This window comes from Ips typographus, linkage group LG2 (assembly GCF_016097725.1).
Source record: "Ips typographus isolate SLU linkage group LG2, UJ_Ityp_2.0, whole genome shotgun sequence".
NCBI lineage: Eukaryota > Metazoa > Arthropoda > Insecta > Coleoptera > Curculionidae > Ips > Ips typographus.
In genome coordinates, this window is record NC_138423.1 from 10920088 (window position 1) to 10937812 (window position 17725).

Here is a 17725-nt window from a genome sequence, read left to right on the forward strand (position 1 = left end):
CAGATTTCCAGATATGGACCAACAGTAAGGGGTTACTGGTTGCAGTGGAATTCGCTTCGACTGCGAGATGACTTAATTACTCGCAAATGGGAAAGTCCAGACGGAAAACGCTTTGTTTACCAAACAATAGTGCCCAATTCCTGCAAAGAGAATGTGCTGCGAGAACTACATGACAGTCGCGGAGGAGGACACTTTGGAGTAAACCAGACTTTGGCTAGAATAAGAGATCGATTTTACTGGATTAACTTCAGAAAGGACGTTGAGGAATGGTGTAAACGGTGTGACCAGTGTTCGTTACAGAAGGGATCCAGCACAATTCGGGAACTTGAGAGAGAGAAGATGAAACCAAACAACAACCATATGAAGATGACACTGGACCACAGACCAACTGGTGGCAATTATAAGGAGGGTGATGCTGTGTGGATGTTTCAACCCAGGAGGAGCAAAGGATTAAGTCAAAGATGGCAACGACACTGGGAGGGACCTTACAATGTGGTAAAAAGGTTAAATGACGTCGCGTACAGAGTCCAACGCAGCCCCAAAGCCAAGATGAAAATTGTCCATCTGGACAGACTCAAGAAATACCACGGATTAGATGAAGCGGATCGGGACGATCAGCTTTAAGAGGGGGGCAGTGTTACGGTCTGGGCCTACTATGCTCGACACTCGATGAAACCGATGCGCCGCAATATCTGACCGGGCGCGTATTAAAGTAGGCCACAGTTAGGAAGCGCTACCTGGAATATTCTTGAATGGTCGAGGCAACCCGCGAAGCGTTTCGCGGTCATTCTAGAACGTGGTTTACGAATATAAAAGACGCGGTGTCAACCAGAGTAGAAGTAGTAGTGTAGTAGTGAATTTGGGAACGCGGTTAAGTTTAAATAGTGGAATAATTGTGGAATTGTAGTAGTGTTTTTAGTAGCTGTGTTAATTATTGTACGGAGTGTTTTAAAGTGTTAATAAATTTATTAATTGTTCAGTTAAGTTGACTTTGTGTAAACCCACGGGAAAATCGTAACAATAGTGTTACGGTTTGGGCCTACTATGCTCGATACTTCTGAACGAGCACTCGATTCGGGATGAAACCGATGCGCCGCAATATCTGGCCGGGCGCGTGTTAAAGTAGGCCACAGTTAGGAAGCCCCAACTGGAAGAATCTTGGACGTTCGATGCAAATCGCGAAGCGTTTTGCGGTCATTCTAGAACGTGGTTTGCGAATATAAAAGAAGCGGTTTCAGACGGTAGTAGTAGTGAATTTGGGAACGCGGTAAAGTTTAAATAGCGGAATAATTGTGGAATTGTAGTAGTGTTTTTTAGTAGCTGAATTAATTATTGTACGGAGTGTTTTGAAGTGTAAATAAATTTATTAATCGTTTAGTTAAATTGACTTTGTGAAAACCCACGGGAAAATCGTAACAATAGCATAGCTGCCCCACATCTGGAATTCTGCTCTTCTCTGTTGTACTATATGCTGCCTACTGCTCTTAAGGACTGTAAAGATTTGAATGTTTTTAAAAAATTAATTCGTAATTATGTATTGTCTTTAAAATTTTAATCTGTTACTATACCTGGCTGATATTTTATTTTCTATAATTTTTAGTACCGTAGTTTTAAGTTTACTTTGACATGTATTTGTTTTTCCTTATAACCTCGTGCTAAATAAAGACTATTATTATTATTATTATTATTATTTAAAGCAATAACGTTCTCTCTAATAGCGTAAATCAAGATAAAAAAACTCTCTAGTTTCTTCGGTTTCTATCTTTTGCTCTTTTCTACCGTCTAATATGTTTCCTGATCTAAACGTTGAAAAGTTTTTCAAACCTAATATGAATCTGGCAGTAATGTCAAAGTTTAGATATGCACCAATAACAAGTGTAGACGTGGAGAGTATTTCTAGTTCAAATATTCTTATTCTACTTCTACTAAAAATATCGTTAGTAATAGACGGCAAAATTTTACAGTTGAACATTTAAATGAACCTCTGAACCCTGAAGTGATTTCCTGTTTCAAATAATAATAATAATTGTTTGTAATAAAAATTTTTAATTTTGTAAGTTTATGTTTTTTTTTAAGTTATTTTCAGTAACCTGAACTAGTTTTGACAAAACATTTTTTTAGCTTTTCAGGTTTTTTAAGTTTTTCAAATAAACTAGAATACATCTACTTAAAAAGTGTTTCGTTATTTAATAAAAAAAGTTTCAAAAAAACTAAAAAATGTTGAATCTCTGAAAAAGCTTTGTGCTTTTTCTAAAGCAGATTTTTGATGTTCTCTTTGAGGCAAAATTATTTTGCTTTTTAAGCGCTTTTTGTTACGATTTTAGTGCTTTTTAATCCGGACTAAAATCAAAATTATATCATTTTACGGTTGGCAACACTGGGGCTCTTTCAAATTGCCAAATGCATTTTCCAATCTAGTGCAAGCAATTTAAGTTTTAAGTAACTTTTTCTTTTTTCTACAGTATAACATCAATGCAAAAAATTTGTTTTTATGAATTACTGATTCTACCCGCTTAATATAATGAACTTATAGACTGTTGTAAGCAATATTATAACATTGTAAATCACCTGAAATACAAGCTCAGCGTTTACTGTTTCGTTTGCCTACATATGCGCACCCCAGGGAATACATTTTACAGGTCTGGAAGCCGAGAAAAATGAGACGAAAATAAATCAAATTTATCCCAGAGGTGTGCCAAGAAAAGCTTTTTAATGGACAGGTGAACGTATGATATCGAGTCTCGGGCGTTAAGATGAATGATTCTCTTTAAAGGAAGACTGGCTTAATTCTATCCGACGATAAATTGCTTTTGCTTCCGGAACGTATGAATGAAGAGAAAACCCTGAAAATTACGCATTTCTGAATGAGGGTAGTAAAACGTGGAAGGCTTGAACTGATGTTTTTGTTTTCAAGGGTCGCAATCATTAATAATGTCCTTTTCCAAAATCCGTCTTATAGTCCAGGCTCTGAGACCGATCAAATTATAAAGCAAACACACGCGGGTTTTGTGCGACCTCTAGACCAAAACGTTTGCAAAATTTATGGAATTTCATTATACGAAAAGCAGGCTCAACTTTAATTTCTGAAATGTCCTCGGACCCTTTGTTTTGAAATATTCCCGGATTACAGCTAGAGAATAACAGAAATAAACACAGATTTGCCAAAGCCAGAGCCATCAGATCAAATTGATTTATTACTTAACGTTTGATTTTTGTTGTTGTTTTGTTTGGTTATTATACTAACGACCACCCTGTTGTTGAACAACCCCATTTGCAGCTGCAGCTCGATAGTAGGTTAACAACCTGGTTAACGAGAAGTGCGCAAGGGCTATCTTACCTGGAATAGGGCAGCCGGAAATTGGAACGTTCTAGGTTTTTAGATCGAATTTCGAATGCAGTTTAATACTAATTGTTATGGTAAATAAAAAAATTCAATTAGAGAACTTTAACTATTTTTAAACTCATTTAATATACGTATTTTTTTAAATAAAAGGTTGTACATCTTAGGCCCGGTTGTACAACTTTGGTTTACGGCGCCTTCAAAATTTAAACCTCACTTAAATATTCTTTAAGTTGTACAGATCTGAGTTTATGTGCATTTTTATTTCGGGTTTAGCGGAATGGTAAAAATTATCACAGCTTAAGGCAAGTTTAATTAAGGTTTTGCTTGGGCTTGGAAGGTTAGATAAAAAAAACTAGTGGTGGTTTTCTGTGGATAAAGTGAATTCCTATTTTAGATTTATAATAGTTTAAGGTTTTGTTGAAGTCACTGTCTTAGTAAGAAATGTGAAAAGCCAACCCCAGAACTATAGAGAATAACCCATTTATTTTGAAATTTGAATAATGAGAATTTCATAAACAGATTCCGTCTATCCAAAAAAGGTGTACAGGATGGCCAACTAAGAATGCGAGGTACGGTATAGTTGGATTTTTAACTTTTGAGAATGACGTCGTCTTTTTACATCTTTGTTTCTTGCATATCAAACATATGAAATTAAAAAATTAACAAAAAAGACACGTTGTTAATTTTGACATCCTGCCTAATTAAAAACGTTGACATTTACTGTCACTTTGATTTAAACTAATATTAGAGCCCAAATGCTAATTCTAAATGTGCTGCTTTTTTTCGAGTACGAAAAGAAACAGTTTCAAGATGGCATCCCAATTGAATATTCCAATGTGTATGATAGAGCATCACAGGCTTTAAAAGTGAGTACTGATACTCTATGCCGACTGAAAAAGGCTGGATTTCAAGCTGACGACTCCTATTTCACCAACATTACTAAGAAAATGTCGGTCAGTAACACCAAAATAATCGCTTAGAAATGGAAGCATTTTAACGCTTCCATTTCTGCTTTGCGAAGATGGTGACTGACATCTCTTTCGCGACTGTCAGTCATCGTCGAGAGGTACGAAAGAGCACTTCGACCCTTACATCATCGCCTTTGATAATGTCCGCCGCAGATGTTGACGAAACGTCAGGAAGAAATTCCATTGGACCACGGTTTATAAGTCCGGATAACTTTCATATTTCAGTATATAAAAATGGAACTCGCTGTCTGCCGCCATGTAAAATGATAGGCGCCCCCTTTCATAAGCTCCTGAGGATGGGTACTTCTATGCCCGAAACTAGTTGGGCGCCTTCCTGCCTTTTTTACCTTTTGGAGCTTAATAGAAGTTTTGTGGAGAAGGCTTGGTGTTATTTTCCCCTTCAAACTCATCTAAGTTCCAAGACAAACTTTTAGACAGTATGTATTTTCTGCATAATTTTCATTTTATTAATATTTTTTGTTTTCAATGATGTGTGTATGTGTAGAAAAGTTTGATGATCGCTTTTGTGTATCAGGTGCCGGCTTCGAATATAATTCACTATTCTATTCTCAACTCAAAGTTTCTATGAAAATAATGCAAAAGGTTACCGCAGTATTTATTTTACTAACAAAATAGACCATAAGATATTATTGGTTACTTAACCTATAAATTATAAAAAAAATCATTATTAAAAGATTGAAATAAATGCCAAAAGTGTCAAATTACTAATCAATGTACATGCGTTAGTTTCGAGTGTAGTTGCCAGCTGTAGAATAAAATATTAAACCAAACATAACAAAATCGGACTTCAATCGACAAAATCGACGCTAAACCGAAGTTGTACAACCGGACCGTAGTCGTATACACTCTGTTAATGTTATTTTGAAGATAGTGGAAGTGTCAAAAAATAAAATAATAGTTATTTGCGCAACTAGTGAGGAAAGTGCAGTTTTTGCTCCCGCGAACAATTCAAAGTCCAAGGGAGCAAAAAGCAGTTTACTCCAGAGTTGCGCATCTAATTTTTTCTACGACCAATGTTATGTTTTATGAAAAAACAGCATACAATACCTGGCTGAAAAAGAAGAGGTTGTTACTAAAAATTTGTTTGTCAATTTGTTAAGAAAGTGACAAACTGTCTTTAGAAAGTGTGACTTGCTGGTGGCACTTTCTCTCCCTAGATAGTGAAAGTGATACTTCCACCTTTCAAATTAGGGATAAAAGTTTAATTTTCTATAGGAAAGTTTAATTTCTATCCCGAGATAATTCCCGGTATAATCCCGATTTCTCGACAAAAATCAAACACTTTCCACCTGAGTATGTAATATATTATTTCCTACTCGGATGCGGTTAAGTTACTTTTCCGTACTCATCTTATTTTTCAAAAAAATACATTTAAATTAAAAAAACAATAACTGTATATTAATATACACCTGATAAAGTACCGTTTTACAGAGTGTGTATCAAAAAAAAAAACTTAGCAGGTTATGATCTCAGCCATTTTTTTTTAAATCTTACGGATCTTATTACTTAAGGTCATGCGCAAAGATCTTACATGCAAATCGTAACATAGTTTAACTACTATTAATATAAACTAAATTTTAACTAATAGTCATATATTAAATGAATAACACTCCAACGTAGCAGCATTTATCATAATGATTATTAATGCAGCATTCCTGATTGAGTTGAAGCATGTGTTCATAGAGCAGTACAATTCAATCTATTAGGGTTTAAGGAAGACTCTACGTAAGATTAAACGAGATAATGTGTCGCTCGTGATGTTGATATGGTAGTAATCTGATTCAAGTTAATCTCAAACTACGTGACGACATGTTAGTTAACTAATCTAACGTAAAGTCGGAAGGGTTTAGCCACACTTCAGTGATTGTGTTATATCCAAAGTGTTATTAGAGCATACAGTATACAGGGTGTCCCACGACGAAAGACATCGATTGATATTGGAAAAAGTATAAATAGGAGAGTTTTGAAAATTTGGCAGGATACTGATGTGGGCATGCCCAATCCAACTAAAATATTTTCAAGATGGTTGCACTTCCGTTTATACCGGAAGTCGATCACAACTTTCTTATTTTAAATAGAACACCCTATATATTATTACATATTTGGATTCCTCACAAAATTCTGACCAACTTTTGTATAGAATGCCCTATGCCTATCTCTAGCCGTTTTCGAAATATTTGATGTTTTTCCAAAAAAGTGACAGTTGCAACGCTCAACATATTTTTGTACTATGTTAAAACCGTATTTCATTTTGCAATGAAATTTTGGGTTATTGTAAATAAAGGATCGTTTTATTAAACTGAGGGTGCGTAATGACTCATTTGTATACAGGGTCGTCAAAAAAAAATCATAAACTTGCCACTAAAAAAAATGAGAAATCTCAAGTTTTTTAAATAGAAACCCACATTTTTTATGACGGAATCATTTTGAGCATTAAAAATTACTATAAGTTTCAATTTACTTGCCTATACCTAAATCCAACCCATTTCGTTTTATTTGAGAATAAACATTTTTTATTATAAAAATTCCAGATTTCTTGAAAATTTCTCTCTCTAATTACGTGTGGATTTATGTCACACCAGTAGTGTGAATTATGTCTATTGAACATTCCATTTTTAGTGAATTTGGCCTCGTCGCTCCAAATAATATTATTCAAAAACAATTCATCTCCATAGTGACTAGTCAGCAAAAACTCACTAAAAGCAACTCTCTTCGGAAAGTCAACCTCTTTTAAGTGTTGCACTAATTTAAATGAAAAAGGGTGAAATTTATGTTTCTTCAGGATCCTCTGAATTGAGCTTTTGGATATGCCTGATTCTACAGAAACTTGTCTTATTGACAAAGTTGGATTTGCAACAAAATAGCCCAAAATTGCAATTTCTACATTTGTATTATTAAGGATTGGTTTTGTTTTAATAGCTTTTATCTTCACATATCCCGTATTCTTAAAATTTTCAATTATTTGCTTGACAGCTTTTGGTGATGGCTTTGGTTTTTCTGGATAACGAGCGGCAAATACCTCACATGTTCTACTCACAATTTTATCACATTCTCCGTAAATAATAAACAGATTTAAGTAATCTTGGTTTGAATAACGTAACCGCGACGGCATATTTGCAGTTGTCAAAACACTCAAAACTAGTGTTATTAACATGCCCTGCAGGTCTCCAATATCACCGTGTGTCAAAAGCATGACCAACTAGAACACCACATAATCCCAACCCTGCAGCATAATAAAAAAATGTTTATTCTCAAATAAAACGAAATGGGTTGGATTTAGGTATAGGCAAGTAAATTGAAACTTGAATTGAAATTTTTAATGCTCAAAATGATTCCGTCATAAAAAATGTGGGTTTCTATTTAAAAAACTTGAGATTTTTCATTTTTTTTAGTGGCAAGTTTATGATTTTTTTTTGACGACCCTGTATACAAATGAGTCATTACGCACCCTCAGTTTAATAAAACGATCCTTTATTTACAATAACCCAAAATTTCATTGCAAAATGAAATACGGTTTTAACATAGTACAAAAATATGTTGAGCGTTGCAACTGTCACTTTTTTGGAAAAACATCAAATATTTCGAAAACGGCTAGAGATAGGCATAGGGCATTCTATACAAAAGTTGGTCAGAATTTTGTGAGGAATCCAAATATGTAATAATATATAGGCTGTTCAATTTAAAATAAGAAAGTTGTGATCGACTTCCGGTATAAACGGAAGTGCAACCATCTTGAAAATATTTTAGTTGGATTGGGCATGCCCACATCAGTATCCTGCCAAATTTTCAAAACTCTCCCATTTATACTTTTTCCAATATCAATCGATGTCTTTCGTCGTGGGACACCCTGTGGGAAACCGTTTGTATAGGTGTGTATTGTATAGGTGTTTGGCAATATGGAAATATGATATTTATCATATTCAGGAAGTTCAAAAGCCAAAATTGTGGTTAACGGTTAACTCACAACATCGACCTAATCTACACACATAACATAAAAAGTATTTGCATATTCCATGCATAAGAGCAAAATTGTCCATTTTTTTAAGATAATTTTACAGGGTGCGTCATAGAATCTTATGCACGTATACCCTGATTATTATAACTTTGGTTGCACGTCATAACACAGGTGATTCTATTGCTAACCGAACTTACTGGACCATTTAAATTTAAATTTGTCGAAAACTTTGGCAAGTTTTGTGAGTTTCTTAGTAATATTTAGAGGTTTTCCAGGTATTTCGGAAATGATTCTAGAGATATCTGGCAATTATAAAAATATCTTGAAAGATTTAGGACATTAGTAGGGGCCTCTGGCAGTTTAAAGAGTTATTATAATCAGAAGCCTCTCTGGCATTTAACTCCTTTAGCAATTTTTAAGTGGATTTTATTAATATTTAGAAGTTATTGTTGTTATTCTTATTGAAGTATAGCCTCGCTTATGGCATTTTTTAAATATTTTAGAGACATCTGGCAATTATAAAATATTCTTGATAGGTTAAGGACACTTTGTAGAGATTTTTTGGGAGTTTTTCAGAAATGTTTAGAGGCCTTTGGCCAGTTTTAGGAGATTTTCTTCAAGTATCTACAAGCTGAAGTTGGAAGCATCTGAATTTTTGCAGGATTTTTAATAGTATTTAGAGTTTAGAACTTTTGAGATGTTTTATAATCCTCTGCCATTTCCAAAATGATTCTATAAACCTCAGGTAATTTTTTAAAAATGTTTGCAACAATACTGGTAGATGTCTCCATTAATTTTTAGAGGTCCTTAGTAATATTTAGAGGTCTCTATTTCCAAAATGACTCTAGAACCCTTTGCTAAAATGTATTGAGGTTAAGTAGCTTCTGCTTTAAGATTGTATTTTCTAAAAAATACATTTTTTATGCAGTTTAACAACCTTGACTTTTTTACAGCACACATAAATTATTATTAAACATACATAATTTTTTTCAAACAGTTGTTAACTAACCACCCAATTTAAAAATGCATCTTATTTATCCTATTTTCACTTCCTTTCTGTTTTGTCGAAAATGTTCAACAAACTTAGACTATGTTAATACTTATTTCGTGAAATTGAACACCCTGTAGATCAAACGTTTTCATAGAAGTTTTTTTCTGATTCAGTAGTTATCTTAGGTAGCTATGCTTCGCTAAAAGCTGAATTAATGAAATATACAGGTACCTACTGTCTAAATTAATCCTGTAGGTTTAGTAACATGGAGTAATTAATTACACCCAAAGAGAACACATGTAACCCTGTTTTTTTATTCTCATTTTAACGTATTCGCCATCAAACAAGTCGAGCAAATAATTCAATTTTATGGATTTTCAAACAGAGAGTTTCGTAACATGTTTAAAACAAATATGAAAGAGTCGTATATCAAAAGGTATATAAATGTTGGGGACTGCGAGAGATACTAATTTAAAAGTTCGGCTTGTTTCTGGAGTCCTGGAGTCTGAATTTATGGCATTTCAGACGGATTTATTATTAACATGGTTAAATTGTGATCAATTACCCAATTATCGGTGCGCGGAGCACTATTAGAGAAAACCGGCACGTTCAAGATTTAGGAGTAGTTTGAGCGAAGTAAAATCGAACGGAAGACAAATTCCCGAAAGTCTGCCGTTATCGAAAACCCTTAGAAAATTCTCGAACTGTTATTTCGATTTATCCAGCTTACTTTGCTTAGAAAAGGCTTTAAGTGCTCTACGGAAAGTTTTTCTGGCTCTTTTTATCTCAACTAAGTGGAGATATTGAAATTTGATAGGATTTCATTCCTCGCTTTGCGTTGTCTAGAATCTAAGTACATGGGGAAAAGAACAACTCGAAAGTAAAATCACATTTAATCCATTGAGAGGCGACGGCAAAACCCCTGAACGAAGAAGAGAACAAAAAACTTCTTACGAGTACAATCCCGAAAGCGAGTGCGGTTGGCAAACTCCCAACAAAACTTTCATCCAATTTCAGTTTATTAGATGTTTTCTGGGCTAATTTGCGTTACGCGCCTCATAAAAAAATGAAACGTTTACACAGCGAATTGCTTTCATTGGCTTTGAGTTAATTTTGTATAATGAACTTGGAATTCAGTTTAAGTGTGTAGCTTTTCGTAGGATAGAATTAGGACTTTGCTCTGCAAAGCTTTTTCAAATCTAAGATTATTAACAAATAGAAACATCATAGTTATTTAAAAATTGCTTCCATAAGAATTTCTAAAATCGTCCAAATCTTGAAAACACATGATGATTGCGGTCATCGTATACTACGTTGTTAAGTGTCCTAACAAAACTATATTTCGCTTTCTCGGACGTTTTTCCAATTTTCTGGAAAACGGTTGCAGGCGTTTTTCAGTAATTGTGACTAGTTTTTATGACTAAAATTTAATAAGATTATTTTATTTTTGCTTAGTTAATTTCTTTGAAATCATTAATTATTGCATTTATACTTCGGAAAAAGTTAGGATTAGGTTTTTGAAGTTCTGTCCCACTTTCCCACAGTTTGAAATAACAAGTACGAAATTATATCTTCTTATTTTACCTAATTTATCGACAGAAATCACACATCAGACTTTCCACCGGATTATGTAATATGCTATTTAAATTCCTTTAAGATGGACAGTATGTAGGGTACTCTTTGTGACGATTTTTTTTTATAAAAAAAAATGACAAAATTTACTCAGAAGTGCCTAAGTTTAGGAGACAAAGACAATATGATGTATTGTGATGATATTCTAATTACCTATACAATACAATGCAGTACTTAAATATAATAAGTACGTCTATGTAGTAGTAGTCGTAGTGTGAAGGGACTTAAATAGATTCGATGAGTAGGCCTTAAAAGCCCTTTTCGCCATTTCTTCTCCATCCATGTCATCAGACGTAAATTTTGCCATACTTTCTTCTAGTAATGGTTCATTACGTTCAAAGATAACATAGATTAAGTTAAGCTCGATTATTTAAATCTAAACCATTATCACCTCCAGAAATATTTTTCTAATCCTCACTTTTTAGTAATAATTGATTTGATGAAAGGAAAATAAGAAATTTAAACGTAAGTTATACTATTTGAATTGGTAGTTTAAAGCGATTTAGGCCGGGAGTTCTGCAACTATTTAAACACGTTATAGAGTAAATCATCTTTTTCAGAAATATTTCCATAAAAGACACGTGAAACTTACGTTCTCTCTGTAAACAAACAATAAGGAATAGTTGTTACAGTACTAGTGTGGTATCAGCAATTTTATAGTCACGATTGGGTTGTGTATTGTTTGAGTTCAAGTGGTGGTGATCACACGAGTTCATTAATTTGCCATAAAACACGGGTAATGTATTATACAATACTTTTTCTACAAACATTCAATAATGAGGCATTTTTCGATTCCAAATCTCAACGAAAAGTTACCCTTTACTGAGGAGTTTACTTTATCGCGCGTTGCCAAGGGTAGCGAGCGATAAAATTTTTTTCGCTTACTGTCCAGAGCAACGGCCACAATGCATGCCATTGTTGAAAATGTCAGTGTTACCAGTTTGATGTCAGTATTCAATTGAGTATAGTTTTGATCCTATTTTTGAGTACCTACGCAGTAAGTTTAGTTGTATTAGATATTTAGCAATGTTTGTAAAAAAAATATTGTATGTATTACGCGCACAATGTGACTTTTATGCTCTCGAATGATTGCTGCGCTCCTCTTTGTGTCGCGCAGCAAACGTCATTCTCAGAGCATAAAAGTCATGGTTTGCGCGCTTAATACATAAATAACTATTATATACGATACACAGAAATTAGTAACTTTTTTAACTAACTTTGAGTTACGTAATGTGAGATTTTATCGCGCATAATAATTCTTGACCTGCTACTATGCTAGCCGTACATAAATGTATTTTTTAGGGCTGTCCTTAAAATTCTAAGCATTTTCCATATAACATGTCTTACAATACCTATCTCTAACCATTCACGAGAAAATGGCGTTAAAATATCGAATACTTTATTTATCCTTGTAAACTGCATTCTATTGACGATACATTTCCTTCATTAATAAATTAGAAAAAGGGTCCCCATTGAAAGACCGACACTTTCCCCTGATTTGTCACTGTTAGATTTTTTCCACTGGGGACATCTCACATTCTTGTTACACCTAACCTCACTTACCCAATTAGAAGACTTTTGTCAAAGAATCGTACCGAAATGTGATCAAATTACACCTTAGATTCTGTAAGATGTTAGACATCACTTTAGATCAAATTTGTACTACTGCATGGAAGATGGTGGATATTTCCGCATTTAATAGCCGAAAACTTGTTTGATTACTTTAATGAACTAATTATATGGTTTTTAACTTTAATCATCTTTGTGTTGTAAATTGTTATTACTCTGTTTAATTTGATCTTTTTTTTTTACCCTATTCATATAAAGCAATCAGAACGTTTGGATGTTTTATCCTTCGAAACAACATTTTATTAAAGCGTTTCCAAATAGAGGCAGAAAGTTAAGACGAGAAACGAAAAGTAAAAAGTTTTCCCGAAATTATTCCTCCAACGATAAGTGGAAACTAGTTAGCCGACGACCTTAATTTAAAGTTTAGGAGTCCTATTTGCTGAAACCAAACCTCTAACGGATACCGTGACCTTATCAATTAATTAGAATGTATGATTTAACTGTTTCAGTGTCAACATTTTGTATATGTAGAATTTTCACATACTTGCACCAATACCTTTCACACAACTTAGGCCATGTTTGATATTTACTATACGTGACATTTTGCCTAACCTTTAGTAAGTAAAAACAGTTTTTGTAGAAATAACTTCTCTTTTGTATTATTCTACCTTGAAGATTAGGTCACGTAAACGTAGGTGTGTTTATAAGACCGAACCAATTATGTTATAAGAATCTTAAATAAATCTTAAGGAGAGAGCTGAATTGGAAATAAAAGGTCCAATCTCTGGACTAGGTCGCTCAAGTTAAAACAAATTAGATTTCGGAGTTTGGGGTCTCGTGAAAAACCGAGCGTATATCGTATTTCAGCGAGCACAAAAGATGTTAGGGGGACAGTGATTAAGAAATCCTATTATGGAAATGAATCTAGAGGAAGGCAAGTTAATTATTTATTGACACAGGGAAGGACTGTTTTCTTCGATAGTATTAGTTACTGCTACAAAGTTGCAGATCTTGTATAAGGAAAAATAAAAATAAAAATAGTATTCTACACGCACGTATTTAATGGCTATTACCACATTACGCTACCCTCTATTATGTTCCAAACGTAAAAAATATCAATAACTACAGACAAAACTTGTTTATGCATTTTATCATAAAATTTATTGTAATAATTCTACTGAAAACGAAAACGTTTAGATTAAGACAAATAATATAAATTCGTTTGATAATTCAATATAATATGATGACAATTATTGTGAATTACAACGCCTACGTTAATGTATTTTTAGGTATAATATCTGATTGAACAAAGATATACAGACTGTACTACGGCAAAAAACTTTGTGCACATTTTTTTTGTCTCCACTGTACAGGGTGGGCCAAATTGGAATTGGCTCATTTTATTAATAGAGATAGGCAAAAACTGATATCGGTGTCTGAAACTCAATTTTCATACAAAACAATGGTGACAACCGTTGGTTAATTTCTGACACCGTTTGACAAATATAGGATGCTTCCTAGAATTTATACTTTTACAGGCAATTTTGTGTCCTGACTGTCTTTTTAAACTGTGTTTCTGGCAGTTCAAACTATGACACCGCTTTTCTCCTTGACTGTACCAAACTTTGTAGTGTTTTTTCAGGTTATTGAATAAGTTTAATGAAGATTCCAAAAATGTGGTGAAACAGTAATTTTCTCACTCCAAGTGGGTTTTACAGGCGATTTTGTCTCTGACTGTCTTTTCAAGCTGTGCTTCTGGCAGTTCAAATTATTACAAAGCATTTCTCGCTGACTACCAACTTTTGTTAAGTTTTTCCAAACTATTGGATAGGAAATTTAATAAGGATTCCAAAAATGTGGCTAAAACTTTCAATTTCTGACTCCAAGTGGGTTTTACAGGCGATTCTGTCCCTGACTGTCCTTTCAAAGTGCGTTTCTGTCAGTTCAAATTATTACAAAGCATTTCTCCCTGATTACCAAACTTTGTTAAGTTTTTCCAAGTTATTGGGTAGGAAATTTAATGAGGATTCCAAAAATGTGGCTAAAACTTTCATTTTCTGACTCGAAGTGGGTTTTACAGGCGATTCTGTCCCTGACTGTTCTTTCAAACTGTGTTTCTGGCAGATCAAATTTTGACAAAGCATTTCTCCCCGACTGTACCAAATTTTGTTAAGTTTTTCCAAGTTATTAGATAGGAAATTTAATGTGGATTCCAAAAATGTGGCTAAAACTTTCATTTTCTGGCTACAAGTGGGTTTTACAGGTGATTTTGTCTGTGACTATCTTTTCAAACTGTGTTTCTGGCAGTTTAAACCATGACACCGCTTTTCTCTTTGACTGTACCAAATTTTGTAGTGTTATTTCAGGTTTTTCAGGATTTTTGTTATTTCAGGATAGGAAATTTAATGCGGATTCTAAAAACGTGCTTCAAACTATAATTTTCTCACCTCAAGTGGGTTTGACAAGCAATTTTGTTCTTGACTGTCAAACTGTGCTCAAAAGTTGTAAAAATCAGTGTTTAGATAAGTTTTCTTGCTGTATTCGATTTAAGATGGGTTTTTGAAATTTATGACACATTATTATTTTAACATTGGTCACTTAACTTCTTAGCTAAATTATCTTCCAAAAACCACGTAATATCTGTAACTCAAAACTGTCAAAATTTGCGTAGAATTTGCAAGAATTACGGTTTGACACAGTTTTCAAAAGAAGACTTTTCTGAGATTTATAATAGTTTTTTGACAATTATTGTCAGTAAATTACTGGTAAATTACAAATTTTTTAAATAATAATTACTTCAGGTGTACGTCATTTCTCTCAACGAATAAACATATTATTTGTCATAATTTAAACGTGAGATAATAAAGAGAAGTGACAAAAAAATGCTATTTTTTAGAAAAGGCTACTTGCTCATAAAAAAAAAGTATTAAGATTGGAACATTTGGTACAAGAATTATTTTGTCAGAAAAACCAAATATTGATAAACCAAAAATTCTAAAATAATAAATAATAAATTTCAAAACAGCCTTTTATTCAGTCTTTATTTTTCAGGATTTTATTTTGACAATATTGATCGAAAATTACTTTAATGACAGCCATGACAGGAAAATATTATCTCTCAGGCAAATTACAATAAGACTCTTAAATTCTGGTCAAATTGAAATTTATTGGTAAAATTTGTAAATTTTCCTGTGAATTTTACTTTACGCTCATCACTACTAATAAGGGTATCATTGATAATTGCATTAGTGGAGATTATAAATTTTGCTTAAATTATCCTGTGATGGGGCAGAATAATAATAAAATTTTACAGATAAATAAATTCTCATTAAAATTAAATATATCATTATCTTACTTCGGACTTACACCGAAAAGATATGTATAAAACCAGGCAATGTTCTTATACTACGAAATTATATACAGAGTGTTCATTTGTTTGACTTTACTAAACTTTCCTCATTTTAAAAATCTCTTCACCCTGTATATCTCTCCGAAAAACTGAAGAGAGAAAAGAGTGAAACGGAGGATAAAAGAGAGAGAGAGACAGGAAGAGTACTTACCATAGTTGGGCGAGAGCTGAGCGGTATCCTGTGGGAGAGCAGGTCGGGGACCACGTGACATACATAAAGTGAACATGTCGGGTACGGGAGCAGCACTGAAACTGAATCGGCCCCCCTTCGATTCAATCTGTCGGTGTGACGCCCCAAAACAAGTTGCGCGAGTCACCCCGCCGCCGGTTGGGGTAGATCCCCGACGGACTTTTGCGATTAATGAAACGTCCTCCACCCTCTCATCGATGTCCGAACTTAAACAAACGCGTTCCCGTTCGAAAAAATCAACAAAACCCTGACAAGAATCGAAAAACCGAGAGATCGTACAATGTCACGAATTCTAGACTTTTCGTGCAAAATTGTTTCGAAAAGTTTGTTTGTATTTAAAAAACAAAGATATTGAATGGCTATTTCTATTACCCGCCAAAATAGTTATTCATGTATTAAGAGCAAAAAGTATAACTTTAATGCGCTGAGAATGATGTTTGCCGCGCGACGCAAAGCGGAGCGCAGCAATTATTCGAGCGCCTTAAAGGCACATTGTGCGCGTAATACATACAATATTTTTTTTACAAACATCGCTAAATATCTAATACAACTAAACTTACTGCGTAGGTACTCAAAAACAGGATCAAAACTATACACAATTGAATACTGACATCGAACTGGTGACACTGACATTTCCAATAATGGCATGCATTGTGGCCGTTGCTCTGGACAGCAAGCGAAATAGTATATTCTATATTAAGAGCGGAAAGTATATATTTGCCGCTTGCACATGAAATTTGCAGCTTGAGGCGAAGCCGAACGCCGAAAATCCTTGGCTCGAAATATAGACGATATTTTTTCGACGACTGCTGTGGGGTGGATTAGAAGGACAACTCACATCATTTTCGTCGCTCGAACTCATTGTCACCGATAAATCACTTTGACGGAATGTGGTTATTTCAAACAGGTATGTCAAGCGTTGTTATGGAAACGCCGAAAAAAGTTGGTGACTAGATTGTTAGTAGAAAGCGAAAACGCTCTAGAGCAGAAAATGATTCACTTTCTGCGCACGTGCGGCGAATGACCACTTTCTGCTTTGAAATGGAAGCGTACATGAGGTACTTTCAAAGTCAGTCGTCGAAAATAGTATATTTCATTACCAGTACAGAAATGAGGATTTTTCCGTGCGCGCGTGACAAATTCTCGTGTGAGGCGCAGCCGAACACGGGAAGTCATGCAAGAACGGAAAATCCATTTCTGGACGAGTAATGAACGATATTTTTTATTATACTTAGGTACCTGAAATCAACATAAACAAAAAACATCGCAAAAAATTATTAAGAAAATCGGGAATATTTATTTTTATTTTTAAAACAGTAAAAATGTAAGTACATACAACTCAAATTAACAAAAAAAATACAAGTAGGTAATTCTAAGAAAATTAATTTTGAACAGAACCGTTATTATTAATAGTAATATTTATTGTACAATTCGTATTATTGTTGAAGCTCAATCCCTTTTGCATTTCTTTTTGTTGAACTAAAGACTCTGCTAAAGATGTTGAAGCGGAGTGTTCGTGTGTGCTTTGGTTCTCTTGATTGACTGTTACAGATGTTGTAGTTTCCAAGTTACAAGGGCTAAACAACTTCCGTGATACTTCAATTTTTCTTTGTATGGACTCTTCTATACAGTGCGTTTTTTTTAACG

At 34.0% G+C, this 17725-nt stretch overlaps 1 protein-coding gene across 1 annotated transcript in view; it reads right to left on the reverse strand.

The window, feature by feature from the left end:
- Window positions 1-16738, reverse strand: part of LOC145724471 (uncharacterized) — an 84696-nt gene extending 67958 nt beyond the window's left edge. Inside the window, exons 1-2 of the mRNA XM_081972766.1 lie at window positions 16639-16738; window positions 16040-16284 (exon numbers count right to left, since the gene is read on the reverse strand). Of these exons, the coding sequence (XP_081828892.1) occupies window positions 16040-16115 (76 nt within the window). The 5' untranslated portion in view covers window positions 16116-16284; window positions 16639-16738. The remainder of the gene's footprint in view (window positions 1-16039; window positions 16285-16638) is intronic.
- Window positions 16739-17725: the final 987 nt, after the last annotated feature.